The sequence below is a fragment of the Manduca sexta genome, chromosome 25 (genome assembly GCF_014839805.1).
Source record: "Manduca sexta isolate Smith_Timp_Sample1 chromosome 25, JHU_Msex_v1.0, whole genome shotgun sequence".
In the NCBI taxonomy this organism is placed as follows: Eukaryota; Metazoa; Arthropoda; class Insecta; order Lepidoptera; family Sphingidae; genus Manduca; species Manduca sexta.
Window position 1 is genome coordinate 9452062 of NC_051139.1, and position 19817 is coordinate 9471878.

Below are 19817 nucleotides of genomic sequence, written 5' to 3' on the forward strand. Positions count from 1 at the left end.
GTTACCCAGATTAAAGGTGAAACAAAATGTATGAAAATGGACCTTAAGCTATAACCTTAAGCAATTTTACTTTCATAGAATTATTATGTCGTAACCAGAAGTAAGTATAGATCTATGTATTATGTACAACGTTTTTCTCTAAATATTGCGATTTTTATTATATAGTCGATATTGAGATAAGACTGCTTGAATGTGAGCGGCAGTCGACGGATGGAGGCCGCTGCTGCTGCTACACTACTAACTCTGACTAGTAATTACACTAATTACAACAATGTAGTATGTATCCAGATTTTTATGGCCCTTATGTCATTCGATAAATACATATGTACAGATACAGAATACCAAAAACTTTATATGATTTACAGCTCTAAGAATATTTTATAAATAAAGAACCGTAGCTTTACGAGCCTTATTAACGACTAAAAAAGTTTTTTAAATAAAAAGAAAAACATTATAACTAGGTTTTTAAGGTTTCCCTACGGTCGGTTTTTTCAATTCTTTAATCGACATATAAATTCATTAAGTACACTATTTGTTCATGTGGAGTCACTATAAATAATAGCTAGGTACTGGAAAATGCTGAAGCATTTATGAAGGCTTAAAAAATATATAGGTGTTTTATATTACATAGTATCATCAAGACAAGCATTGATTCTTTCTTAAGTCTTAATCAGTGATAAAACTTTGTTAAATCCCACATGTTTAAATTATCGTCGTTGCTCTGGGAATTACTTTTTCCCTTCAGATGGATTTATTTTATAATTTATTATAACCTAACTCTCAATTGTTGGCTGTTTAATTAAATGACTTTTTGTCATAATTATTCAGAGGGTAGAGGCCTCAGGACAATGGTAGTGGCTATGACAAAGGTTAAGAGAACCATCTTCAACCATCTCTATTTTAGTACAATACCACACAAAAATCCACCACAATAGCGCTAGCGTAGCAAAAAGGTATGATATGAGTTTAAGCAGTTGTAAATGGAGTGAAGTGTGCTGAGTTAAAAAAATATAATATATCTGGTGACTTGTGTACTTGATGTATGAAAGTTGCTGTAACTGCAGTATGTATATAAAACCTCAACTATTTACGTAATCCAAAATAATATAGTAATTAAATGACCCTGTAGGTCAGATAATGTGGAAACAATTTTAGTTTTTATGATCTTTTTGGTAACTTTATATCTTTACTGTTATAAAACTTAAAACAATAATTGAACAATAATGGGAAAAGTTTGTAAAGTGAAAATTTGTCTGTAGACAAAAAACATTTTTTAAGGATTACCGTCCATTTGTTATTTACAGATAATTTCGGTAAGTAATATGTAATTATATTAAATATTGATCATTGACTATAATTATTAAAAAAAATGCGCTATAATAAAGCAGAAATTCTTCTCTTGTATATTTCAATATTCTACTCTAATACTTAACTGTTGGCGCTATCTTTAAAATTTACCCACTGGCTACCGCGGTGCCATCTTAATTTAATGCTTGTGGTGAATACTTTTTCTTACTTCTACTTTCCATAGACACAAAATACCTATGTATTGTTCACTGGTATTTTCGTGACACGTACTACGACAAAAAACTCAAAAAATAATTACTAAGGGTGAAATCCCAAAATTAATGAATATTTTAGTCACCTATATCATAAGAGAGCTTTGTCGACTAAAAATTGACACCTATTGAATAACTTTTTTTTAAATATAAAATATACTTATATTTTGGCTATAAAATTTCCAATTCATCGTCTGCGAATGATGGAGCCACAATATAAAAATTGAATTGAATTGAATATAACATTTATATTTTGAAGTTTATAGGAAACAAATAAATATAGTTATTACCCACTGACGTATATTCTAGTTATTAACCTTTATTATCTATATCTGTCCATTTTAATGAACTTTCTTCGTGGAGCGGAAAGTAATTAACGTCGGCCATGTTTTCCACAACAACACCCGTACGTCGCACAGCAAACGTCAACTCAATTCGTTTACGAATTTCCATAAATATTTAATATCAGTTTTTATTAAAATCTTTTTGTTTTACTCCTGTAACTATATTAAATGATATAATGAATCGAACCGAAGGGCTGGTACAACGAAGAAATGTTATAAAGGACAACAATGGAGATGGATTGAAGGAAAATCACGACATCGACGATAAGAAAAATGATAAAAATTATGATGACGGAGATTCCAAGGAAACTAGACTGACGCTGATGGAAGAAGTGCTTCTTTTAGGATTAAAGGATAAAGAGGTAATAGATGGAAAGGGTGTCGTACTGGTGGAATGTAAGCGACTGTCCACATTCATATTCGTGTTGATTGTTTCAGGGTTACACATCGTTTTGGAATGATTGCATATCAAGCGGTTTGAGAGGATGCATATTGATTGAGCTTGGATTAAGAGGCCGCGTAGAATTAGAGCGAGCTGGCATGCGAAGGAAAGGACTGTTGTCTAGGAAAGTGATATTAAAGTCAGGTATGGACTCCTAGGGCTCATGTAGTTAATTTTGTTCAATGTCACAACAAGGCAGTATTTTAAACCACGTTTACCTTTATTTATTTGCCCATATGAAATTATTCTCTTATCTTGGAGATTGAAATTTGCCGGCCTTTCTAAACTAAGTTTATAATTTTATTATAATGTCAGTCATGATGCAATATGAAAATGTCAACAAACATCTTTGGACCAGCAATTAACATTATGCCAACAGGATGACAAATCTGCATAAGTAACATAACATGAGAATAATTAGATAACTTTTTTAATTCTAGATCTTTCTTAATGAGTGTTTTGTGTATTCCAAGACTTCTTAGTTCAAAAAGGTTTAAGGTTCTATACCCCAAAAGCAACCTCATAGGATTTGTTTGCGGCCCATCTTTCTGTGTCAAGACTCTTTTTTTCAGTGTATCAAGTTGAAATTTATGTCTAACACTTGGGTCTATAATCTTCTCAAGCTGTAATTTTTTTAATTTCATCATTGTGATCAAAAGAAATTACCATTTATGTTGTATATTTTTACATTGTTGCAATTTCACAAGGGAATCAAAACCTACAGGGTATATTTCTTGTTGAACTGTAATTAAAAGAGTTGACAAGAAGCAATGAATTACAGCACTTGTATAGGGTAAAAATCTAAAATTCTTATATTTGTACTTTAATAACAATGAAAGCAAATTTACCATCACAAACTTCTTATTTGTGATTAGTGCAATAACCACATCTAGGGATCAAACAGCCAGTTAAGTTTGTCAAGCTTGAACTTATATACTTTACCTATAAGTTTGTTGAACGCTTGACATGCAAATCCAAGTTGCACATGTCTGGTTTTTTTTAGTTCAATTTATTCTATATTATATTATTTTCATTGTTTGTTTATTCTTTTGAGGATGTCACTAATTATAACCTAAACTACTTAATTTACTTTCATTGTTAACATTATTATGATAACCCAAAGTGAAAGTAACATAATTGATTAAGTTAATTATATGATAATTTGTCGGGAATACTTAGTACAATAGCATGTACCTAGCATTGGTAAATATCATGTAATAATAATAATATCAGTCCTGTATTATATTAGGCCTTAGTCCACCACGCTGGCCTAGTGCAGATTGGTATACTTCACACACCTTTGAAATTTCTATAAAGAACTTCTCAGATATGCAGGATTCCTCACGATGTTTTCCTTCACCATTAAAGCGAACGATACATTCACAAAGAATACACACATGATTTTTAGAAAAGTCAGAGGTGTATGCCATTAGGATTTGAACCTGTGGACATTTGTCTTGGCAGTCCGTTCCACACCTAACTAGGCTATCGCCGCTTACTAAATAACATGTAAATTACAAAAAATGGTTTCACAGATGAGTTAAGGCTGAAAGTGTCAATGATTTCTTTGCGTTTTATGTATCAATTTTAATTTAACTTTTTTGGTTAGTTATGAGGTCTACCTACAGAAATGAATAACTGATATTTATATATTTATTTAATTTAAAACTTTCATACTGCAACTAGAGCGTTTTGCAGATGAGATTTTGTTCTTGGTGTCGTTGATTTAGGCTTCGTTTTGAAGACGTTATAAATTTTATTGTTTTCACAGACACCCCAACAGGAGATGTGTTGTTAGATGAAGCCCTGAAACACATGAAAGATACTGATCCACCGGAGACAGTGCAGAGTTGGATAGAATATCTTAGCGGTGAGTATTAATTAATAAACACTTAACCATATAAATAATATTGTACCTAGTTAAATCTGATAAGAAAATAGTTTCATGGTGTTTTGTGTAGGTAAAATTTTCAATTAAAATCCTGATAAACTTTGTATGTTATACATGTACAGACTTTTGTATATCTACGTCTGTATTATATTGAGTGATGCTATTTCCATGCTTCAATTACTAACTTATCAGTGGTGTATCGTAGTTGAGGCGCCAGTGAGGACTAGTCCCGAGCGGCATTTTACCGCTACAATACTGTTAAACCCGCTCCCGTGGGCGGCAAAGCAATTTTTTTATAACCAGAATGGGGTCAGAAAGAGTTGACTGAATTATTTCATGCCAGTCATTACTGTTTTTTAATTACTTAAAAATACCTATACAAAACAACATATACAATTTTTTTTTTTACAGTCTTAGAAATGTGTTGTCTTGTTCATTTTAGCGAGTGGCAACTTCGTCGGTACTGACTTGCAAAGTTATTTTGTGCTTAGGTTCTTTTTTACCATTATACTGTGACAATAGTGTAGCGCAGTGAAGGCGGCACTTTGAGGGGAGGCAAAATGTCGAAAATGAATCTTTTAAAAATGTCCTCCTGGGCAGCAAAATACCGCCCTACCCCACTTTAACTTACAATATAAAATTTGATTCTTTGATTGCACCATGAAACAATTTTGCAATAACTTAATAGCAAAGAACCTTGGTTTGTGAGTGAATGTCCATATTGTATTTAATTTAGTGATATGACTGCCAAAAGATAAAAATGCGAAAATTATCACAAACTGCTTGGCAATTTCTGTGTTTACATGTAACATGCCTGATAATATCTTCCATAACATTACCATTTACAATATTGTGTAAGATAGAATAGTGTGCAGTAGGAAGTATGTGATAAGCTACACTATAAATAAGTATTGCTCGGTCTATGAAATGTTATATAATTATCATTGTAAACAATGAAGCCTAGCTAAGTGTAGGAAAATACTAAAACAACTTTCCAATGTTTCAAACAGATATAACTACGGCAGTTATGTGCAAGCCCCGTTAATGTTTCAGTTTATAAGAGACTATCAAACAGGTTATGGCTAATCATTTGCATTAATATGACGGGGTAATTAGTTTAGTGCGGTGTCATAAATACTTTGTAGTTGAATTTGTGGAGTGTTGCTATTGTTGATATCAGTTAAATTACTTGCTTGCCTTATTATCTGGCATTTGCTCGGGGCTTTGCCCGCGTGGAATAATTTCTGGTATAAAAGTCCCGCTATATATTATCCCGGGATAGAAAGTAGTCTATGTTTTTTCAGGGTCACAAATTATCTCCATACCAAATTATATCGAAATCCGTTGGATAGTTTTTGAGTATATCTCGTTCCTACAGGCAGACATGTGCCTGGGGACTTTGTTTTATAATATAATTATTCTTTTAAAACTGTTTAAGAGGAACAATTGCGCCATACATGATTATTGCATATATTTAACCGTTTACGCAGCGCACGCAACAGTAGCTCTCATAATAATAAGTTTTTCCCCGTTTTTGCTATATTTTTCATTATTGCTGCGCTCCTACTGGTCACAGCGTGATAATATATAGACTATAGCCTTCCTCGATAAATGGGCTATCCAATCGTAAAAGAATTTTTCAACTCGAACCATCAGTTGCTGAGATTAGCGAGTTAGAACAAAGAAACTCTTCAGCTTTATATAATAGTATAGACTAGAATTATTTTTATATTTGAGCGTGTTGAAATATTTTCATTCCTATATTAGGTACACTTGCCCTGATTACTTATTACTATTCCATTGGTCTTATGTTTTATATAGGTACATAGTAAATTAAATTACATTAAATAACATAGGGTACAGCTGTGCATACATTTGTTTTTTCTTGCCTTTAGTTATGATAAAACGTGTGTAGAATAATATGTATATTGCCTTAAATTTCTTTGTTTCATATTAACAGTATTTGCTTACTTATATACTAAAACATATTACTTGATTATTTTTTTCTTTCATTTGTTGTTTGCAGGTGAGACATGGAATCCAATGAAGTTAAAATATCAATTAAAGAATGTTCGTGAAAGACTAGCCAAAAATCTAGTGGAAAAGGGTGTTTTAACTACTGAGAAGCAAAATTTCCTGCTTTTTGATATGACCACACACCCGCTCACCGATAATGTCGTTAAATGCCGTCTAGTCAAGAAGGTAATCACATCAGTTTTTTTAATGTCATATTACAGTTTGAATTTGTTTTTTTAATTCTATGGCTATAGAACTTGCTGTAGAGAAGAATTTTAAATAATGATAACCTGTACCTGTGCACACAACAAATATTCATAATATGTAAATATTTTATATTTATTGTAAGTTAAAAAATATAATAATATTGATATCCTTTAAGAGAATGTCATAACAAAACCTTCACTTTGATGTATTGGAATTCATAATATTATGCATACTCATGCATGCTACATTGTAAATATAAATGTTAAGCAGATATTATCAGTATTTGTATTTACATTATGGCCACCGTTTATGTTCAGTATTGGTATTTTCCTGGCAGTGTGAAGTAGAAATATGTATAGCATATTATCATTGTATACTTAGAACTTCCTATGAACTTACCTAAGAATTCGAAATAAAAAAAAATCGAAGGTGTGTGAAGTTTGCCAACCCACACCGGATCATTGTGGTATACTATGGCCTGAACTCTATCTATAAAGAAAACTCGTTCCCAGTAGGGTAGTTCTCAAGTACTGTTTCATATGTAATGCACCCAAATGACAGATTTTAAATTTGCGTTGATGGTATTTTAATCTTCTCAACTTCACTTTTTCTCTGATCAAAATTTGATGAAACTAAAGATATTTAATTTTTTCAAACATTAAAAGGTGATGTGCAGACGGACACTCCTTTGCTTATGAAACCCGTGAATTGAGTTAGCATTGAATAAAATCGAGAATATTCTCCAAGAAGTAATTACAAATTACTGGATAATTTATTTTAGGATCATATATAACTTCAGTAGAATAATCATCAAAGGACAAACATAATAAAACACTATAGACGAATGTGTTGTTCTTAGAAGACACTGATATCAAGAACTAAGTAATGACACTTCTCATAGATAATGATCTGATTTACTCTCGTATTATAAATACATATTATTATGAAATAATGTTAATATAACTTTAGATAGTAAAAGGCACCCATTTTTCGCCAACTGTGTATCATCTCATTACATGATAAGGGGCGAGTATATTGCCAAACTGGGCACAAATTGCAGGTACCAGACTAATGCTGGACAGAAAACACTCAAATGTCACGTTGTCCGATTCAGGATATGGAACCAGAACCTCAGGATTAGAGCGGTATTGCACCTATCTATAGACAGTCGAGTCGGTGTTGCAGGTGCAGGAGGCGGCGCTGCGGCGTTCGATATCGGACGTGGCGCACGCGGACAAGCGGTCGCTGGCGCTGTTGATGCTGGCGCACTCGGCGGACGTGCTGGAGAACGCGTTCGCGCCGCTGTCGGACGAGGACTACGAGCTGGCCACGCGGCGCGTGCGCGCGCTGCTGGACCTGGACTTCGAGGCGGAGGCGATGCGCCCCGACGCGTGCCAGATCATGTGGGCCGTGTTCGCCGCCTTCACCAAATAGCGGTAACGCGCGTTATCAACGCCGATAACTAGACTAAATATTCATTCGCGACCGACCATCGTCATACAATTCCGTTTCGGCCCGTTTTAAGATTGCAACAAGTACGACTAAATAAAGGAATTTAACGTATTAATTGATGAAAAATTGGTGAACAGAGGACTTCATAGAATAATTGCTAATTAATGAGTTGATCATGTCAGATAGAATAATGAATTGGTATTAAAAGAGCTTGTAAAACACTGGAACTATTGTATATGAAAAATTGATTGAACCAGTATTAAATTGTCCGATTCAGTTTATTGTATCTGTTTGTATTGATATCAGGATTAAATATTTCAGTTATCTGGAGACGGGGCGTTTGCCTGATCTTGTAGCCCTATAACATAGGTATAATTTAAATTTATATCGTAGGTATAATTTGTATAAGATCATGATCATTGTTATGGCACAAATAATTTAGGAGTGTCTAAATTAATGTATCGTATCTGTTAGGTGTTATATTTGTATAATCTTGTACAGTTGAGGTTTTGTAAAATGGACACCAAGAGTATATTATATATTTATTAGCCAATTAGTTTGAATATAATATTTTAGCCAAAAACATTGAGGTGACTTTTTCAGATACACGTAATTCCGATTTATGAACGACAGTTTCTAACGCTCAAGAAATGTGTCAGTACTTCCACTAGACCAATGACTGAAAGTATATGTGTAGTATAAATAGGTGCCAGCAGCTGTTTCCACATTTCTCAACTATACCAGCTTATACATCAGTATGTATTTTTTGCAACTTTTAGCTTTATTATGTCTTTGTAAAATATTCATAAAGTATGTATCATTTAATGTATGTATGTATATGGTTTTATTTTTCCACTTAAATCGTGATATGTATATGTAAATTGAAAGGTATAATAATTAGGGCTTATATTATTATTTGCCGTCTTATGATTTTAACAATTTATTGTAATAGAATTATAAATAGTTGCCTTAAATATGTGTGTAGTTGTTAGTGACAGTGTAGTATCATCGCGAAAATAAACTTTCAAATTATTGATTGAAAATGATCATCTCACGATTTGAATATCATTCACGGTGCACAAGTGATAATCAAATTAAAATAAACGCGATCGTAATCGGTCCCTTTGTGGGACATTGATTGTAAATTACAGATAACTTTGACAAAAATCATAACTGTGTTTTGATAAGATCTGTACGATATGAATACAGAATGTTAGCAGTTTGTTGTGCCATGCGCGGGCTACATTTACGTCAAATATCCATACTCTAAACGTAAATTTCCTTGAACATATTTTGTTTAGTAATGATACCGTATGTGACGAGGCAATGTATAAATGTTACTGTACGCCCGCTCCGCAGGTTATTCAGGCCCAATATGGATGCGTTTTATAGAAAGAAATTCACGGTGATTTTTATTAGTTCCTGAATATTTTTTATTATACTCGGCTAACACATGATGCATTTCATTTGGCCTTTTCTCTGTTAAGAAATTGTTATATGTATGGTATTGGCTAGTATTTTATTTATTGGCATTTCTATGTCATTCGTATGTTTGTTAGTATTATGAAGGTAATTTTTTAAGTATGTACTTATATCTGATTCATCCTTTTGTGATTTTTATAATTTCATGAGTGCGTTAGTAACATACATGATAAAATTTTTAGCCTTTACTGACTGAGATATACTTTTTCAATAATGTTTTAGAAATCAATCATTATCTATCTACTTAATAATAAGAAGCAGTATAGTTGGTATAATATGATTATGTTGTAATACAAAAGAACGTAAAATTTCAAACAAGTTTGACCACAGTCCATTGAGGATGGATAAAAATTTAGTTTTCATAGCACTTGTGGATGAAATTATGTTAAACATAATTTTAAATTTGTATGTTATTTATTGTAGTGCTTTATCGGTTTGTATATACGTGTATTGGTTTATGTATATTTAACAATAACAGCAGTCCTACTAACGCGGTAAGAAATTCAAAAGTGATGGATAATGTATAAAGAAATAATTATGGTAAACAGTTATGTATCATACACATAGGTATTATGAAATTAAAAATTATTCAAATATATTCGTTAGTAATAAAATATGTTGTGTTACTCGGCTCAAACCCTTATAATGTTCTATAATCTACGCATAATAAAATTGTAACAGGCCGATGTCTGTACATTATAGTAATTGAAGTACTAATATGACGCGTTTTTTAAACCAATAGAAGAGAAAACAAGATTTTTAGAATTTCTGTATGTATATTTATCAATGCATAACTCTACTACATGGAGTTGATTGGTATTTCCGCTCATGTTTTGCTAGAAATCTAACAATATAACATCTATCTAATAAAATACAGGCTCCATTTTATCCCAGAAAAATTTTCGCGGGTAGAACCTCGATTAAAAGCTACTGTGTAATATAGTTACCCTGACGAATATATCCGAAAATAGGAATTAATTAAACTTACTAAAATTATGTTGGATGATTTTACTAATAGTGAAATTCTATTCTATGAGCAGTGGTGGTATTGAAACTCTTCTCAAATTGTAAAATCAACCAATTTTATCCATAGAGTATTTTGTTCTGTATCCTAATTATATACCCTATTTACGCATTATCATATAGTTTTCTTATAGAACAAGTGTGGGCGGAGTGGGCCTCATACTTTGAGCTTTAATGTGGGCAGCATAAATAGCTTTTTGTCCATTGCAGTATCGGAAGAGGCTAAAGGCTTATGAAAAAAAAAATGATTTTATAAAAAAAATAGTAGGCATGGATAAAAGTGGACGTACGGAGCGACATAGTCGTGAAATAACGACTAAGCTCCTTAAATAAAATTAAAAAAAAAAAAAAGAATAAGTTGCGTTTACGTATTTGTCGATAGTTGTTTGACAATACTATGCGTCCAAAAACTTATTATTTTTGCCATTGCCGATTCCCATATATTTTAAAATTTACCGTTACCACGGTTACGTGGTTTACTATTCGAAGCTTACACGTGCGGTCACGGCGCCGTACTTTATTTCTAAATACGCTCACACGTCGCTGTTAAACTATACAAACATTGACAAACGAAACCATTACAAACGTTAATGATATGATAACCCCAAAATTCGTGTTTGGGATACTGGTCGTTCATCACTAGGTTAGAATGTTCAAACAAGAAAAAACACTGCGGGTTTAATATCTGTAGTAAACAAGTATTGTTCAACTTCCATGCTTGACAGCTTTTGCTTATTAAGGCATTAATACAGAGAATAATTTAATAAACAAGGTGAGTGATTAAGAACAAACACGTCTATTTTTCCAGTGTTTTTATTAAAAACTCATATTTCACACATTGGATAAGTCTTATATCTCTTCATGACTTTAAATTCAATAACAGCTCTTACTCAGATAATTTTAACAGTCCTGTAAGACAAATTTTTAGACAATAATTTATAAGACTGATAGAGAAACTACGGACTAACGTTTTAGAATTTGTTTACAATATTTAACATAGCAGCAGTTTCCATGAGGATATAACATCATAATATAAAAGTATCTGTTTAAGGGCCTTTAACATTATGATATATGCAACGAACGTTCTGTGCTTGCAGTTGTAAAAAAATATAATGAAAGAATGATAAATAATTTTATTAACCATTATAGTCATAAGCATTTTAGTCCTGCCTCCCATCTCCTTTCCTACCCATTACGATCTTGATCTAGTGTCGTGGTAACCCGAATTGTCTATATTTACATCAATGGTTTTTTTCGAAGTAGCATTGTATAATTTGGGGAGACAGAGTTTAACTTAACCTCATATTCGGAGCGAGCTTTACACTTTATTTTCAACTTTTTCGATTTGAAAGTATCCCTTTTGATGACGCAACATGCTCATTATCTCGGAATTTTACCAGATTGACTCTGTATTTTGATAAAAGGGCTTTGCTCCGGAGATGAGAAAACCGAAGATCGGCCTGACACAAGATTTTGTGGATATCCGTCCTTTTTTCAAAATCTTTGGATAGTTCGTTTTGACCAAATTAAATATCTCTTGCGACTGCCTTAGAAACCACGGCGCACCGGCCAAAATAAAAGTACCTATGGCATTTACTTACGATCAAAAAAATTGAAATTTATTAAATTTACGATTTTGATACTTTGCCGGAGATTATCGGAACAATCTCCAAATCCTAAATTCGTCTCCGGTGCAAATCCCTAGTACACAATATTTATCATTAATTTTCGATACAATCGAATGGTACAAGTTGTTAAATATGATCGTTTGGTATATACATAATGTAATGGGCCCCTTTTCATGATACTGTAGCAGCAAGGAATCTTAAATGGATTCACGCATATTACATCATGACTTGTACAGTCAACCACAAAAGTAGATGAAAATTTTTTTGTGAGTTATAGCAAATTAAACTTCAGAATTGACTTTATTTTAAATAAAAAATATTTTCAGTGAAGTTGAGATGTAAAAGCGTTTTGAAGTTTCGAAATTGTTCAGCTACTTTTGTGTTTCATTGTACATCATATTATAGTGTCAGCAATAAAGACATTATCTAGATTACAATAATTTTTAGTTCAAATAGTATTTTCTTACAGGATTCATAAAAAAAATTAAACACTAAAGAAATAAATATCGTTTATACTATGAGACGATTAAATAAAAAACGATTATTCTAATGGTAAGTTTGAATAAAAGTCGTGCTAACGATAGTATAATCAGCTACTTGTAAATTCATAAACATTCCCAAAAATCGCCCATCAGTTCTTCACTTACATACACTTCAACGTTGGTTCTTCATCTCACAGCCCATTCATTATAAATTAGAAAGAACAATACTATGCATATATTTAAGCGTAGTTTCATTCGATTAACTACAATTTTAAAATCATCTGTACAGTTGTATAGACTAATATCTTAACATCAAGTGATTATTATTAATAAATTAATAGCTTAATAATAAAATGGCGACCGTCTCAAGCCTCTCAAAACAAAAGCGTTTCTTGGCAGACCTTGATTTGATTTGGATTAAGCTGGAATCTTTTGGTTCCCTACCTAACTTTACTTCTAAGACTTACCTAGTTGTAAATTAATAACTAAATTAAAAACAAACTTATTTAAATTAAATCATACCGACAAAAGCATGTTACTCGCTAAATGTACGAACTGTACTATAATTTTTATGATCAGTTCAGTAGAAACAACACTAAGCCTTAACGGACAGCATAGAAATATGAAGAGCAATTGATGTTGGTACCCTTAAAGGTTATAGGCCAGCTTATTTACCCAAGGGCTCCTACTAGGTTCTTATTCAATGGGTCTTAAAAACGAAATTTTGTAAAGCAATTTCCAAGACAAAATCCAGTAAAACTGGCGTAAAATGGTGGAGTTTGACACTTGATCCAGGAAAAGACTCTACCTATTAGCTTAGATTTCAACAGCAATATTTCTAATGCATGTTTCTCTTGATTATTTTGTTGCCTCTGCTGTAGAGGGACTTTTTCAAACACATGAGGTACGTTAACGTGTTGCTTACAGTATCGTGCAAATATTGAAGACGGGACAGCCCGTTAGAGTATTAATTGAATCCTCGACTGACGTATTAAATTAAAAGACTAGTGTGAAATGCATTGGTGTCGGTTCTCGCTTAAAGATAGATTTACACATCCTTAAGAATCGAAACGAGCTATAATAATTTCATATCACTGTGTGAAAGTAAGAAAAAAATTAATTACTATGTATTTGATGACTGATGTAGGTGAATGTCCACTAAAGTTACAAATTAAGTGTTATTTTGTCTAAATTGGATTTAAACGGTGTTTTACGTCTGTCACTTAAATCGCAAAGCTTCTAAACAAGGTGGTAAGTGTAATCCTTCCTGAACTTATGGATGTGAAAATCAGTCTTAATGGAATAATAGGACTAAGTTAATGTAATACTGGTGCAGGTGGCTTGAGATCGAAGGTGGCGAGCTATAAAGTGGTGGAGGAGGGTCGGTGCGCATGCGCGCGCTGTCACCACGCCTCCGTGTACCTGATGTCGTATTCTTGCAGGTGCGGCAGTCTCTGGCGCAATATCTCAAATGCCTCTGCCGATAGCTTGGTGCTGTTTAAGTTTAATCTTCGTAGGTTGGATAGACCTAAAAATAAATAACTTTATATAAATGTTTAGTGTAGGAACAATATGATACTACTCATAATAACATAATAAAAATGACTAATAATGACGTGATTGTTGGATAAATACATTTTATATAATGAGGAAAATTGAGCATACCTAACTATTTCATTATAAAATAATGTAATATAAAATTTATGCAGAAATAACTTTACCCGACAAAGCCTCAATTCCCTTGTCTGAAACTGGTGTCTCGCAAAGATTTAATACTTGGAGTTTGGTAAGGTGTTCTGCTATCAATTGCACTCCGCTATCGCCAAATTTAGTTGCCCATAGGTTTAAGTATCGAAGTGACGGCAGCTGCACAAAAAATATACAAAATCAGTATTTAATTAAATAATATCGCGACAAGCATTACTAGCTTTAGTAATTGTCTATTGGTCACCAATATGTGATTTGCAATTTTAATATAGACAACCCCTTTACAAAACATATTACAAATTACATACGCGGATATCTACGCCTCACGAAGAACTTACAAAAAATACATGCTTGAATATTTTAATTTTTAAAAATATGTCATTAACAGCGGATGGTATTAACTTTTACATTTGCACACTAACTACGTAATTACAAAAGTAGTCGTAATAGTGAAGTATAAAAGTGTTGTTGGTGACCTTGATGAGATGTTGTGCGCAGGCGCTGGTGACGCTGGTGAAGGCGAGCGAGAGGCACTCGAGGTTGCCGAGCGCGCCGGCGGCGAGCAGCGCGCCCACGTCCGCGTCCGTCGCGCGCACCGGCAGCGCCAGCCGCCGCGGCCCGCCCTCCGCCTGCTGAGCGACACACTTCACTTTTAAACTATTGTACTCAACAAAGAGATTTCTTTACGAAACACGGGCACTGCTTATCAAAACGGATTCAGCCCATGCAATTTGTAAAAATATTAACGAAAGATAGGAATAGGAATATGTAGAAAAAAAGCAAAATTTTAACTAAGGTCAGGTGGGGCAAGTGCACCGACGGGGTAAGTGCACCTACCCTAAAAAAATCGAGAACTATTGATGTTATACACTTACCGCAATCTTACATCTATGCTACTAACTGAAATACAGTTCCACTAAAAAACATAAATGGCTATGTTCATTTTAATACGATTTATTCGCCATTTTATTTTAAGTGTCATTTAGACCTGTAAACCGAGTTGACCCCGTGAAAGATAACATCAAATATTTCAAGATATTTAACATATTTCTGTAAACCAGTAAGGTGAATACATAGTTTAAACCTTTTATTTTAACTTCCTGCCTGAATTTTATTTATATATACTAAAATAAAGGATTTTTTTGCGATGCGATATTATGTAACTACAAAGTGTCCTTTTGGGCAAGTGCGCCACAGTTAATAGTCGTATGGCGCACTTGCCCCTGATCCATATATAACCAACCTTTTTTGAGAATAAGTTTTACTAATATGAATTATTGTTATTAAAATGTTATACTTAACAGCAGATTTTTTTGTACTCAAGGTATTTTGTTTTGAGCCGACTTAAATAAAAGGGCGTATTAGTTAATTCGTTTTTACAAAAGAAAAACTGAAATACCTTGGTGTAGAGCAACTTTACGTGAATAGGTTGCAACTGTTCGATCAGGCACGTTATCTGGGTATAATGCAGCTCAAACATATCAAATGTCATAAGGCCAAATTCTAAGTAATTGAGTTATAACGCATTCAAAATTGTTAATTTCTACATTTTTGTATGTTTTTTTTAGTTTTTAGAAATAAAATGAATTTTATATTAGGGCTACCATTTGTTTATTCCATCACATCCGCACACAAAACTCAAACATAGCAAAAAATGATATATCAAAAAAAAATCTAAAATGTTTTCAAGCCCTGATTTACGTATATATGGCGCACTTGCCCCGAATTTGATTTGACTTTTTTTACTTTGAGCAAAATATTATTAATTTATGGTCCGATTTCCTTGAATGGCTATAGGTTGTTATCACAAAATACCAAATATTCTTAAATTAATAAAATTACATTCTTAAATCAGCACAAAAAGAAATTATTTTGCATTGAATCCAGCTATGAAAATTTTATGGCGCACTTCCCCCGACTGACCTTACCTTACTAAATTTTCGTTTGCGATATCCTTAATTTAAAAAATGAAAATTTCCACTATATTTAAAAACAGGATTTGTTATAATCCGTCTCTACATTTGTAGGAACAGCGTTTTCATATGGTAACGTTTGATATTCCTAAATGGTCTTACAATCGTTTATCTATTGTCATTGCCGACATCCTTCAAAAAATTGAGGATCACGGTTTGCAGAGACAATACACCTAAGTGAGTTTAAAAACAAAATCGGAAAAATTTGTAGGTAAGTACTGTATTTTTATACGCTTATTCTACACGAAATAAATATTTGTTATTACGATCTACGCAGTTTTCTTTTCACTCACCAATCGTTGGAGATTTTGTTGTCTTTCACACAAATCCTTGTAGTATTTCTGGCCGAGCTCGGTGCCTTGTAGCGCTGCGATAATTTCCAACTGTGTTTGTTCACCACTCGTTACTTCCCACTCGAGCATTAAACATAAAGCCTCTAATGCAGCCGGCTGAAACAATAATAATTAAAATATTATTTATACTGCCTAATGCATATATAAGTATATTATTATATTTCCTTTATCAAATAAACACACAACACGCATTTATCCCCGAAGGAGTATGCAGAGACGTAACCAGGACATCCACTTTTCGCCAAGTTAAGTGTGTTCCGTCCCACGATATGATAGGGGACGAGCCTAGCGCCATATCGGGCTCAAACTCTAGACTCCGGGCCGATACACAGTAAATATATGGAAAATTCTTACGTAAATAAATGAACATTAAAACGTTTATTAATTAAGAACATCGCGAAAAACATGTTTGTAGAAATTTGTGCTAATATTGTTTGTTTCAGCCAATAAGTACCTACTTAATTGATTTAGCAGAATTTGTCGTTAATGACATGAAATTGTTTCTAAATTAGTTCTTGCACGAGGTTTCCAGAATTGTCTTCAAGGAGAAAATTTATTAATATTTTAAAAACTATACTCACGTGTTCAGTCAAAGCGACCAGCAAGAAATCAGGTAGCTGTTTGCTCATGCTCTGCAGAAAACTTTTTCTCTTGCTACAACAGTTTATTAGGCTTCCCAGCTGTAAATGAAACAATTTGTTTAAGCCACCGTTATCACATAATGAGATATTTTTATGGCATTAAAGAATTTTATGGTCTAGAGAGCAAAAAAAATGTATACAAAAATTGTCTTCTTATAAGTAGTTATCATAATTTTTTCAATTGCTAGTTGGTTACATATGATTGGATATTATTATTGATAATAATGTATCCGGCAGAAACCATTTGGAATTTACGTAACGTTAAAACCGAATAAAGATCTTTATTTATTAACATTATCATGTTTCTTTTTGCCGATTGCTATATCATTCGAAATGACGTCAGTGCATATATATTTAAATACATATACAGACGTAGGTTTGATAGTGCCAGATGATTACCATATCTCCCCAGAGTTGACAGAGCTCTTTATTTGGTAATGCGAGTAGTGGGTCCGAGGGCGCCGCAGCTCTGAGCCAGGAAGGTGGGTACAGCCTCGCCGCCCTCGCTGGAGCCACGCAGCTGTGAGCCGCACAGCGAGAATCCAACGCTAGCTTGTGGAGAACATTCCTGAGGCGCTTTGCAACTCGAGGGCAACTCATCGCGCCCCCGCATACCGGCACTGGTTGGAGCACAGCACCCACCACTAACAACCAGTCTTCGTATTCACACCTGAAAATAGATGCAATCGGTCAAGAAAGTTTCAGTTTTCTCACAGTTACGCTCTTTTGGTAATAATAATGTCAGCCCTGTATTATATACTGTCCCACTGTTGGGCACGGTCCTCCTCTACTACTGAGAAGGATTGGGCCTTAGGCCACCACGCTGGCCTAGTGCGGGTTGGTAGACTTCACACACCCTCGGCAATTCCTAATAGAGAATTTCTCAGGTATGCAGGTTTCCTCAGCAAGCGATAATTCACAAAGAATACACACATAATTGTTTAGAAAAGTCAGAGGTGTGTGCCCTTGGGATTTGAACCTGCGGACATCGTCTCGACAGTCCGTTCCACAACCAACTAGGCTATCGCCGCTTTTTTGGTTGGTTAAGGTTAAAGTAAATAAGACGAAAGCTACATACATGTACTCCAATATATCGGCAAAGCAGAGCACTTCGTCCTCGTTGTCGGCGCAGACGTGTGGTGCGGCGGGCTGGCCGCGGAAGTGGTCGTCGAGCGCGGCGAGCGCGACGGCGGCGAGGTTGGGCGCCGCGCGCGGGTACGGACACGCCGCGCGCCCGCCGTGCGTCACCTCCACGAACCGACGCACCAGCGCCGACCCAGAGTTGTGCGCGCTCACGGCGCTGTAACCACACCTCTTATTCAATAATGCAAAACACAGGAATCTAGAGAATTGGCAGCGTCCGACCACCAGGAGACAAGAGTGCCAATCAAAACTATGAGCTTTTCGGTTGAAGCGTAATGAACGAATAATGAATAGGGGGTACCAACGCAAGTTATAGATCTGTGATCTTCTGTTTGTTGTCGTTGAGACCAGCTGTAACCTCGATAAGTACCTCATTACCTGCTAATTGCTATAACTTTCATTTGTCATATCATTGTGTCTTAGTTCATCGGACATTACCCTTAATGTCGACCCCCTTCATTTTGAAGTGAGATATTCGGACACATAATTGAGTGTTACAGTCTATAGCGTCGGAATGTGTAAAATAGATTATTTAAATCTCATTTTAACGTCCTTGAATGTAGGAAACGTCCGTCGTGGTGATTGCATTGACGTCACAGAGACTGAAGTCAACGTGATAGATTTTACTGCCTCGTGCATATTGTGACGGCGCACTTACTAATGTGCATAATAAACAAATGTACCTGTTCATTCAATTAAATGTAATCCAAAGTAGGTACCAGACCTTTCGCATGCAGCCGCTCGTCTGAGTGGGTGCCACGACATTCTTTATACCAACCATAGTGTTTTCAATTGGAAAGATATTGAAGCCAAAGTAATTACGGAATAAGCCGATATGTAAAAAAAATATTTCTTGGAAGACTAGCATTGTCCAGTGTCATGCATTACTTAGAAAATATAGCTAAACGCCATCAGTGACATCTTTTCATTATTAAAAAAAATAACACCTTACTTAGCCATACTATAATAGGGGTGGGTGTACATAAATCCTATCAAGATATTTTATAGATACCGAACGGCTTAAACATTCAAAAGTCACGTTGTAGAGGTTCTCAAAAGACATATTGTTTATTATGACGTATGCAAATAACACATAGAAATCAACACAGTTGATGTTACCTTATATAATCCCTGACGAGTCTTCGTGCGTCGGGCGCTCTCGCGAAATCTACGTTTCGGGTGAGGACACGGCGCACGGGCGGCGCGAGCGCGGGCAGCGGCGCGGCGCGCGGCCGGCGCCGGCACAGTCGCGCCAGCAGCGCGCACAGCTCGCCCGACGCACACCGCTCCGCCAACAAGGGGGCTGCCGCGCTTATTACGTTCTCAGCCCATTCTTCCCAGTCATTACTATCTTTTTTCTGAAATTAAATAAAAATATGTATAGTGTATAGATAATAATTATAGACACGCGTACTGGTGGGACGTACGGGAGTGAGAGGGCGCGGAGTGACTGCTCACCGCTCACTCACTCACT

The 19817-nt window shown here is 34.6% G+C and overlaps 2 protein-coding genes across 3 annotated transcripts in view; one reads left to right on the forward strand and one right to left on the reverse strand.

Annotated features, from left to right (window-relative positions):
* The first annotated feature begins 1940 nt into the window (after window positions 1–1940).
* LOC115455917 (Golgi phosphoprotein 3 homolog sauron) lies at window positions 1941–10007 on the forward strand. Its single transcript, XM_030184723.2, has 5 exons — window positions 1941–2265; window positions 2342–2489; window positions 4117–4215; window positions 6263–6438; window positions 7645–10007. Exons 1-5 carry the CDS (start codon window positions 2080–2082, stop codon window positions 7891–7893), a joined length of 858 nt encoding a protein of 285 aa, XP_030040583.1. The 5' UTR covers window positions 1941–2079; the 3' UTR covers window positions 7894–10007.
* A 1206-nt stretch (window positions 10008–11213) lies between these two features.
* LOC115455908 (C-Maf-inducing protein) overlaps window positions 11214–19817 on the reverse strand; it is a 42603-nt gene continuing 33999 nt past the window's right edge. Inside the window, exons 7-14 of one of the 2 annotated variants that reach the window (XM_030184710.2) lie at window positions 19463–19701; window positions 18279–18500; window positions 17600–17870; window positions 17141–17239; window positions 16500–16655; window positions 14710–14862; window positions 14248–14392; window positions 11214–14054 (exon numbers count right to left, since the gene is read on the reverse strand). In XM_030184710.2, the coding sequence (XP_030040570.2) occupies window positions 13930–14054; window positions 14248–14392; window positions 14710–14862; window positions 16500–16655; window positions 17141–17239; window positions 17600–17870; window positions 18279–18500; window positions 19463–19701 (1410 nt within the window). In that variant the 3' untranslated portion in view covers window positions 11214–13929. Of the gene's footprint in view, window positions 14055–14247; window positions 14393–14709; window positions 14866–16499; window positions 16656–17140; window positions 17240–17599; window positions 17871–18278; window positions 18501–19462; window positions 19702–19817 lie in introns of both variants that reach the window. The other variant, XM_030184705.2, reaches the window with a different exon arrangement.